The 10,127-nt window shown below is 53.2% G+C and overlaps 1 protein-coding gene across 1 annotated transcript in view; it reads left to right on the top strand.

Moving 5' to 3' along the window:
- Positions 1-10,127, top strand: part of LCP2 (lymphocyte cytosolic protein 2) — a 37,105-nt gene that overhangs the window by 14,275 nt on the left and 12,703 nt on the right. Inside the window, exons 4-10 of the mRNA XM_006765380.2 lie at positions 1,864-1,932; positions 2,360-2,391; positions 2,955-2,992; positions 4,947-5,145; positions 7,042-7,139; positions 8,555-8,621; positions 8,708-8,791. Of these exons, the coding sequence (XP_006765443.1) occupies positions 1,864-1,932; positions 2,360-2,391; positions 2,955-2,992; positions 4,947-5,145; positions 7,042-7,139; positions 8,555-8,621; positions 8,708-8,791 (587 nt within the window). The remainder of the gene's footprint in view (positions 1-1,863; positions 1,933-2,359; positions 2,392-2,954; positions 2,993-4,946; positions 5,146-7,041; positions 7,140-8,554; positions 8,622-8,707; positions 8,792-10,127) is intronic.

The raw sequence follows: 10,127 nt of genomic DNA, 5'->3' as shown, positions 1-10,127 counted from the left end.
GCCTGCTCTTTCTCAACTGCACTGCACCCTCCCCGGCACTCTGTCCCCACCCCATCTCCCCCGCCACCCTCCCACGGTGGCATGTTTGTATACACTGGTCTCACCTAGCATTTCACTTCCTTAAATGTTCATTGTGCATCCTCTTCTCTCTTAATTAGCATGGAGCCTCCTTGATGGCAAGAAGCTTTGTTTTGTGCACTGAGGTGCCTTAAGCCCGTTCCGTTCCTGGCACATTGCTGATGAAGGGGGGACCTCCAGCCTGGCCACAGGCCGACACCACCAGGCCTCGGTGCCAGGATTCCCTCTGTGGGATCCTTCCATCCCCCAAGTCAGAGGGAGGAGAGGGGCCCTTAGCCTCTCAAAACAATCACTTAAAAGAAACAAAGGAACCATGTCCCGGGTGACACATGTCCCAGGTGCCAGTCAGAAGGCCACTGGGAAGCCCCAGGTGCTTTAGGACACTTCCCCTCCGGGCAGTCAGTGAAGTGTGACACCCCCACAGGGACACTGTGGCCCAGGATTCAGCAATGCCCTCCCCTCCTGTCCTCGGAAGTCCCCATTGCCCTGATCATGATTAATTTAGCTGTCAATCTAATGAGGGGGGCGGGGTTTGGGCAGCAGTCCTGGGAGCCTGGAGGAGCGTGGGGCCTGGGGTCTGGGGTCTGGAGGGTCCCGGTCAGGAGGGAAGCAGGAAGTGGTGGGTGCTGGGCACTGCCTTTCTAACATAGCAATTTTGTTGTGGGCCAGGCTTGTCACCTGGAGACAGTGACTTCGCAGAAGGCACGTAGCTCCTGGGTCCTTCTCAGATGGGCACGGCTCATAGTGCTCACTGCTGACAGGCGTGAACACAGGAAGTGGTGTGTGGAGTGTGCTGGGCTGGAAATTGGGGGGCCTGGCTTCTATGTTGTGGGGAGAGGGGTGGCCTTCGTCACTAACCCACAGGTGGCCCGTCCCCGCCTTTGTCTGGGTCACCTGGAAAATGGCCTTAAACCAGATCATCTCTCAGGCTCCTCCCAGCTGCCCCGAATCCCTAGGAAACTCTGAGCCTGTTCACTCCGGTGGTCTCAGCAGGGGGTATGAAGAGGGGCTGGAGTCCCGTGTCCTGGGTGTTTGCTAGAGCCCAGGGAACGGATGCCTTGGGTAAGGCCTGCTTGTGTGCGGTCCCGCCGGAGAAGGCCCTCCCTGTCCTGACGTTTGGGAGTTTTCTGGTTCACAGCCCCCAGGATCTAGGAGTATCTCTAAGGTCCTGGCCACAGTTGGCCTCAGGGCATGGGTGATGGAGGGAGTCTCCCACTCCCACTCCACAGGCTGTTCCTTGACTGGGAATACTTCTCCGAGATTAGAATCCACGTCACCGAGGGGGCAGGCAGGCAGAGGAGAATGGAAGGGGATCCGGCCTAATGAACAGCCCCTGTCAAGCGCTATTCAATCACGTCCGAGATGATTGCAGGCTTCCTAGGAGCCAGACATCACCGCAAGGCAGAGTCAGAGCCCCTCAGCCAGGAAGGCTCACGCGATAGCATCGGCTACGGTGGTCATCTCCATGTCATAAGGCTGAGGACTCCAGAGAAGGGGGCCAGGTGTGAGCTGACCAGTCTTCCTGGAGGGCTCGGGGCTAGACTGAGGGAGCTGAGCCAGACACGGCGGGCTTCCTGGGCAGGAGAAGGGCTGGCAGGGGCATGGAGGTGGCCAGCTCCGGGAGGAAGCGAGGAGAGGAGCCTCCTAGGGGACTGGCTGGAGGCAGAGGAGGAGGCTGGGGGAGGTTGGTCCAGGCGTGAGGTCGGAGGGGTCGGGGAGCATCCGGTCTCAGTGGGAAGGCTGGGGGCGGATGGTTTTGTCACCTGATCTGTCTTTATCTTGTAGGATTCTCAGTAAGTTAAGTCAGGAAATCAACAAGAATGAGGAGAGGAGGAGCATCTTCGCACCTCGCAAGTGAGTGGGCCCTGTGCGCTGGAGGGAGGGCGAGGATTTTCACGCCCAAGTCGGACCTTAACTGGGAGGTGCAGAACTGGTTCAGCCAGTTTGTGATCGGTGTCTCTTCAGTCCCGGGTCTTGAAGCTGGCTTCCAGGGGGAGTGGGGGTGTTCCCGCTCCCTACCCTGCCCCCTGGGTCTGGGATGTCAGCAGAACTTCTCCGAGACAGTCAGGCAGTTGCCAGCTGCCAGTGGCCCCACCCATGTGGCTTTGGTGGTTTCTAGAATTTGGGGCAGTCTGGCCCTGGTTGCCAAGCGACAAGGACCTCGGTCCTGGGTGGTGAGACATACTCTCTACTGGGGGACCCTCTCGCAGGGCGGGGTGGAGGAAGGGGGAGCCTCCTGACGTCAGTAAGGCCATTAACGCAGCGCTGCTTGCCTTTGCAGACCCCAAGTCCATCGGTTTCCTGAGGAAATAGGTAAAGGTCTCTGGGGAAGAGAGATGGCTTTGGGGGGAGGGGGAGAAGGTACTTCAGTCCGTCTCCTGGTTCCTAGGGCTCCTTGGGGGGCATGCCAGTGACCTTGTTCATTGCCTGTCAGCCGGTTCTGACCCAGAAAAGGGTTTGGGTCCTGACTGAGGGCAGGAGAGATGTCACTATGCAGGGCACTTGGCTTATGGCCCTGGTCAGCGGGGACCCTCTGCAGAGACACAGTGAGGAACGCGGACTGGGGAGGGGGCGGGAGAGCACAGGCTTTGGCTGGGCACATGCGTGGAGCCAGCCCCATGGTTCTGAGCCTCAAGAGCAGCCTCCCAGCGGTTACGGTCACGAAGGCCACTTTAAGGCACTCTCAGTGGCTTCTACACGGAAGGTTGAGAGCCCGCTGCCCTCTGGGAGAATGAGCCCTCAGGCAGACGGTCTAGCACTCGGGGGGGTGTCAGGTGGGACAGGGCATGGGTGGGGGAGGTACCCGAAGGGAGAGCTGCTTTCACTTTCTTTCTAGCACCTTCTTTGGTACTAACTAGCGTTGTCTCCTTCCACAGAAAGCCACGAGGAGGAGAACGGGGGCTGGTCGTCCTTTGTGAGTATGGCTGGCTGCTCTCCCAGAGCGTCTTTGTAGCGAGGAGCAGGCCTCTCACAGAGGCCAGTGTACCCGCCACGGTCAGGGAATGGGCGGAGGCCAGAGAGTAACTCTTCCTGGCCTTGCCATCCACGTGGCAGCTCACCAGCTTCTCTTACAAACCCAGACGCTGGGCCGAACTTGGCCCGTGGGTCGTAGTTTGCAGCCCACACCGTTACCCACTGGTAGCACCCACAGCAGGGCCTCCCCCAGCCCCTCCCCTGCTTTAGAGCAGCTCGGATGTAGCTTTTCTCATGCACGTCAGTCCCCCCTGGTGGAGCAATAGGAAGGGGATTTCAGAATCAACCTTTAGGCCTGAGAAGACCTCAGGGAAGGCTCCAGCCAGTTGGCTTTATAGCTGAGGGGTCACAGGGACCCCTTTGAGATTCTAATGAGCTCTGCACACCGTCACCCCTAACACCCAATAAACACTCGCTGTGCACGAGGCTAGGCCCAGGCGAAGGTTCCATGGGGACCAGAGCCTATCTGTGGATTTTACGGAAGAAGCCACTAGGCCCACTGGGGAGCCTGACTTCTTAGAGCCACTCAGCTAGTTAGAGACCCGCCTGGGGCCAGGTGGCCGCCCTGGGCCATCTGCCGGTAGGTGCTGCCTCCAGTGCAGGGGTTCCCAACCTCTTAGGCCATGCCGCACCTAAGCATCTCTAAAATCCTGATGCCCCACCTGTGACATAGAATTCTTATTGTTCAAAAGGTGAACTCGTATTCACGGGGAGGCATTCACTTGGTCTAAACAAGCTTCCAAAGAACGTGGCAACCATGAAAGAGAAAAATAAAAGAACAAAGGGACAGTTGAAGTACCGAGGAAGAAATCACTAAGAAACTGTTAAAAAAAATAATAATATGAAGTGATATAAAAAAAAATAGCAAATAGTTCCAAAACATACAATAGAGAACTGAAATGCATAAATATGTCACAATATATATTTATATTCTGTATATGAAGCCCCTAGAGCCATAAGAAATGCCAACAATTCACTGTTAATAACTCATTCTCAAATTGCCCCCCAACTGAAAAATCAAATTGCCCCCCTGTGGGGCATGTGCCTCACATTGGGAACCACTGATCTAGTGCCTTTAGGAACAGGCCCTACACATTCCTGGTCCCATTCACTGGGATTCGGGCAAAGGGGAGCATTGAATTTGAAAAAGTTGCCAGCTAAGTCTGTGCTTCGTGCCTGACTTCCTGACACACACAGAGAAGCACATGTGCAATGCAATACAAAACTGAGAGTCTTTCCAATAGAGCGGCTTCCAACTCGGTGTCAGAGGTCATGAGTAATGACCTGTTCCTGTATGTGCAGCCCTCAGCCGAAATGAATAGCGCAGTCTGACTGGCCCCTAAACATTCCCAGACACAGCTCAATCTGCTTTCTGACGCAGGTGTCGCTCTCTGCCTTCCCATTAGCCATTAGCGTGGCCTGCAGCGCTGCACCGGGTTGTAATGAGAAGACATTTTTTTGAGCACAGCACCCACCCTCAATGAACAGAATCAACAATGAACTGGGGCATCACAAATGCTGCGGGCATTTAGTCTGCCTCTTGGTGATGCCTGGAGGAAACACCATTTACTCAAAACGGAGCCAGGCCTCTGGCCCCTCCATTCCAGAGTCCTCCTCCTTCCCTCTGCTTGTCTCGGTTGGGCAAAACGGTGTAGAGGAAAATGCACTGCCCTCATGGCCTGAAGACCTTGACGGAGGTCCCCAGGCCATGACTTGCTGGCCTGTCTTACTGTCCTCCCCAGCCTCAGTGCTCTCAGCTGTAAAATGGGAGTGGCCATCCTGGTGCTGCCTGTCCCCACGCGAGGACCACTGTGAGCCTGGCAGAGAGAGTAGACACAGGCACATTGAGGGCCGAGGAGCCTCTACAGCCTGCGCTGTCCCCGTCACTGTGGCAGGAAGAAGACGACTACGAGAGTCCCAATGATGATCAGGATGCGGAGGATGATGGCGACTATGAGTCCCCCAACGAGGAGGACCAGGCGCCCCTGGAAGACGACGCCGACTACGAGCCGCCCCCCTCCAATGACGAGGAAGCCCTGCAAAACTCCATCCTGCCTGCCAAGCCGTTCTCCAACTCCAACTCCATGTACATCGGTAAGGGCCCTGCAGTCCGCCCCTGGTCCCCGGCCCCTGGCCTCCAGCACCCCGGCCCCCACCGATGCACCGGAGGTGGGCGCCCACGCAGCAGAAAGCTGGATGTGCTGATGCCAGCTTTGGGCAAGAGACTCCACCTCCTGGGCCTCGGTTCCTCCTCTGTGAGACAGGGTAATAAGGACACACCCACATAGGTTTGCTGTGAGGACTGTTCATACTGCAGAGAAATCATTGCCTATGATGACACCAGCACTGAACTGCCACTGAGGGTACGTGGCAGTGATAACTCGTTGTCTCCTGTTTCTCCACATTTTTTGGCCAACTCATAGTTAGGTGACACAAATACCCACAGGCTGTCAGAATAATATAACCATATTGGGTGGGGTTTGAGCATAACTTCAAATTTTTAAGATTTTCACTGTCTCTCTATTTCTGTCAGCCCATTTCTCATTCATTCATTCACTCATTCATTCAACAAAAATCACTGACCTCCTACTATGATCCAGGCACCATTCTAAATGCTGAAAGTCAGCATGATCAGGGAAGAAGACATAGCCCTTGCCCCGCAGGGCTTACGTTTTAGGAGAGATGGTGACAGAAAATAAGCACGTAGAATACAATATCAAGGAGTAAGCCAGAGAGTTGATGGTCAGTATCACAAAAAATTAATACCACTGATTCTATATCACACTTGGCAATTTTAAAGCCCTTTCATAAACTCCATGTCAACATTTTATTTTGTCTTTGTAAGCACTCTATGTGATAAGGGCAACAATTATCAACCTTTTTTTTATATATGTAGGGAAGCAGGCCCAGCGAAGAAATAGATAACTGACTTGTTGAGTACCTCGTATGTGTCAGTTATGAAGATACAGAGTGAACAAGACAGCGTTCACCCTAAAGAATTCATAGTCCAGTGGCTGAGGCAACGTCAAGTGAATGGGTCACAAAATGGTTTAATTAAAACATGATATAAACTCAGAAGATAAGTGTGGGAGATGAGGCTGGGGTATATGCCTAGTCTGGGTTTGATTCCCTGAGGATGTGATATTTAAGCTGAAAGTTAAAGGATGAGTAGGGGTGAGGCTAAGTGAGGGTAGTTGTGGGAAAAGAAGAGCATGCTAAGCAGTAGAAATGGCTGTGCAAAGGTCCTGGGGTTAGTAGGAGCATGGCATCTCAGAGGAGCTGAGAGATGGCCAGTGTGGGTGGAGTGGCATGAGCTTGGACCTGACTTGCCTATGTTCTAAGCCCCATTCTCCATGGATGGGTGATGCCTCTCAAGGGCTGGGGCTAGGGTGAGACAAGAGACGCACCCAGGGCCCAAAGTGTAAGGAGGCCGGCACTGGCAGTCCTGGCCTGGCCTTTCCCTGTTGAAGGGGTGGGGACGTTGTCAGCCTGCAAGCCTGACTCAGGGATACTTCTGTAGTGACCAGAAAGATCTGAGTTGCTCTCCAGGGCAAGTCCTAAGCAGTTAAGAATCTGTGATTGGGTAACTGGAGTTGAAGACCAGCCCCTCCCTTTAAGGGAAGAGATAAGCCAGAGGAGGAAGTAGGAGGGGGCAGAAGAGCCCAGAGCTTTTGTGAGGGGAAGGAAGGGAACCCAGAACAGGATCTCCATGAGCCGTGAGTGCCAATTTAACCCTGCCCAGCAGCTGGGTGTGCCTCTGTGTGTACTAGTATGTGTGTCTGATTCTCCACCGCTTGTAACCCAGGTATGGACACATCCCTGCCACGGCCAGCGCTGGTGCTGGCGGAAGTCTGTGGGACCTAGGGCTCCTGGAGCCCCGAGATGTGCAGAACTGGGTGCAGGATCTGTTTCTGGGAACCCCTGAGCGTGGCCCACACTCACCTTGCTTTGGCATTTCTCCTTTCATTTTGCTGTGCCTGTGTTTTCCAGACCGGCCCCTCTCCGGGAAATCCCCCCAGCAGCCGCCCGTGCCGCCCCAGAGACCGATGGCTGCCCTCCCTCCCCCGCCAGCCGGCCGGAGCCACACGGTAGGCCTCCTCACTCTTCCCTGGCACTTTCTGCCCCTTCCGCAGACCTCCTCTGCCAGAGAGAAGTTGATAAACATCTTCATCTACTTCTCACCAGTAAGACAGGATTATATGCAGGCTGGGAAAATGCATACCCACGTACTCACCGCATTGTGTATATGTGCGTTTTTTTGGGGTGGGGGGATTGATATACTAGTGATTTTTATTCATATTATAATGCTTATTGGTATTTTATTTTTATCATAAACAATTTAAGCTAATTGCTTAATAAAAAGTCTCTCACTTTTGAAATAAGTGAAAACTGTAAAATATACTCTAAGTCAATGACACCTAATGGTATTCCAAGAGTCCCAGGTCCCCTTTTCTCTCCTGCAAAAAGGATGCGCGCCACCTGCTGGCCAATGCCAGAAATTCCACGGGCAAATGCCTGAAGACTACAAGGGTTATGACCAGATCTAAAGAGAGGCAGCAACTCTCTTTCCTCTTTCTCCAAACTTACAGTCTCGGGTCCCGGGGGCCTATCCAAGTACCCAGAGAGACCCAGAGAGACCCAGAGAGACCCCGAGAAGTTCAGGATAAGGAGTCAGTATCTGGAAATGTGTTCCCTTCATGAGGGATCCGAGCACTCTAACAGCCATGGCAAGTGCCAAAGTGTCAGTGCTAGAGGGAGGAAGGGGACAGTGTCAGTGATAGAGGGAGGGAGAGGGCAGTGTCAGTGCTAGAGGGAGGGAGGGGACAGTGTCAGGGCTAGAGGGAGGGAGAGGACATATTGGCCCCAAAGCTCAAAATACAGAGCACACCACAGTCAGGACCTCCCATCTGAGAATGGTCGGCTCCCTCCTGCTTGTGCAGTTTTCTTGCAAAGGGGGCTCACAGACCTGAATTGATCTACAAGTGCATTTTACTTTTGAAATCTGAAGGCTGTGAACTCTGCTATTGGCATGCAGAATCCACTCATTCAATCAGCAGGTATTTATTGAGCAGCTACTGTGTGCCCAGTAGCGTTCTAGCTGCTGGGAATAGGGTGAGCATGAATAAGACAAATAATAAAAAAAGTAAGTAGATGTATAAACATGACAGTTTGAGTAGTAATGTGAGGTTAGGGAGACAGAAGACCCAGGAATGTGATGACGGGTGGGGAGGTGACATTGAGCTGGATCTACTAGCAGGCTTGTCAGGGAGCAACTCCCTCCCTCCGCTGCCATGCAGGAATCGCTTTGGGGGAGAGAGGGCAGAACAGGGGGCTCCCGTAGCAGGCTACTGTTCAGACTGGGATCAGAGATTAAGATTGAGGGTGGAACTTGGAAATGGGGAAGAGTGAACAGATTCAGACAAATTTGGGGAGATAAAGCCACCAGGAACTGCTGATGTGCTGCAAATACTTCCTAACATTTGGTGTTTTTTTTTCCAAACAGCCACTCCCCACACCCCAGCCCAACCACGAAGAGCCCAGCAGAAGCAGAACTCCTAAAACAGCAAAGCGTGAGTTCCACTCTCCCTGGCCTGCCATGCCCCACCCCCCAGCCAACCATTCTTCTTTTAATTGACTTCCTTCTTTTCCCTTCCAGTCCCGGCTCCTTCAATAGACAGAAGCACCAAGCCCACCCTCGATCGTTCCTTAGCTCCATTTGACAGAGAGCCCCTCACACTAGGTGCGTATCATTTGTATTGGATGCATAATAATGATGGCCAGCCTCTATAGGGTGCTTATTGCATGCCTTTCACACACACCGACTCATTTAACTAACACCACCACACTATGAAGTGGGGGCTTTTAGAAACATTGCATTTTACAGATGAGGAAACTGAGGCACAAAGAGGTAACTTCCCAAGATCGCTCAGCTACCAAGGAGAGACCCCAACCCAGATCAGCCTGAAGCAGAGCTCCTGCCCTTGGCCCTGTGCTGGGCCTGCTTCTCCCCGGGGCCATCTGTGTACACTCCTCTCATTGTCCTCCCGAAGGTGATGTAGGGGGCACTGTGGTGCCCAGGGAGGAACTGTTGTTTAGCAGCTGCCTGGCCACAGGGACCTAACCTTTACCAAGCTACCTCCTTATCTGTAAGGTGTGTGTTCTATTCGGAGAAAATGCTTCATAAATTCTAATGTGCTATTTAAATGGCAGGGTTACTTTTGTTGTTGTTTGTGTGCAGTTGGCCAAACTGTGGGTCGACGACAGTCCTTCTCCCCCAGAACTGACCCAGGGTAGTCTTGGATCGCAGCTACCTCCACATGGAGCTATTTTCAACTCAATTCTAAAAAGTAGCTACCATTTATTGAGCACCTACTATAGACCCAGTGCTTTACCTACCATAATACTTTACCTACATTTTCTCTAATTCCCAAACCAACCCAACAAAGGGGGTGCATTATCCCCCCTCCCCCCACCCCGCACCTATGCAGATGATGAAACTGAGGCTCGGAGAGGTTGAATAACATCCCTAAATGTGTATAGCTAGGTACAGGATTTGAACCCATGTCTTTCTGACTTCAAAGTGGTGCTCTTCCACCATCTCCTCCTGCCACTGAAGACGCTGGCTTTCTCCCTGTGGACCAGAGAGTCTGGGGCAAGGAGCCCCGGGTTTGGAGGAATAAGGAGCCTGGAGGCCAGGCCCCACCCGAGCCCTTCCTTCCCTTCCTTGCTGCATTCTGAGCAAGGCATTCGCCTGCGGGGCCCTCAGCCTCCTCTCCTGTTGGCCAGATCCTGGCCTGGAGGCTGCTGCTAGCTGCTGTTTTTCTTAAAGGGCTCCAGGCTCTGCTGACTCATGCAGGACCATGTGCTGTCCCAAAGCTCACAAAGTGGAGTACTGCCATCAAGTCTCGTCAACCTCTGAGCTAACCCAGCCTTTTAAAAGGTGTCCTTTGCCCTTGGGAAGTGACCTTGCCTTGACAATACCAGCTCTGTCCTCGAGGTGACTCACTTGTCCATGATGTTTTGGGAGAACTAATCCTTTACAAAGCTCAGACTCTCCACAGAAGATTCCTAAAATG

Source organism: Myotis davidii, unplaced genomic scaffold (genome assembly GCF_000327345.1).
Source record: "Myotis davidii unplaced genomic scaffold, ASM32734v1 scaffold399, whole genome shotgun sequence".
NCBI lineage: Eukaryota > Metazoa > Chordata > Mammalia > Chiroptera > Vespertilionidae > Myotis > Myotis davidii.
The sequence above is the reverse complement of the archived record's forward strand: the minus strand, read 5'-3'. Positions and strand labels throughout refer to the sequence as shown.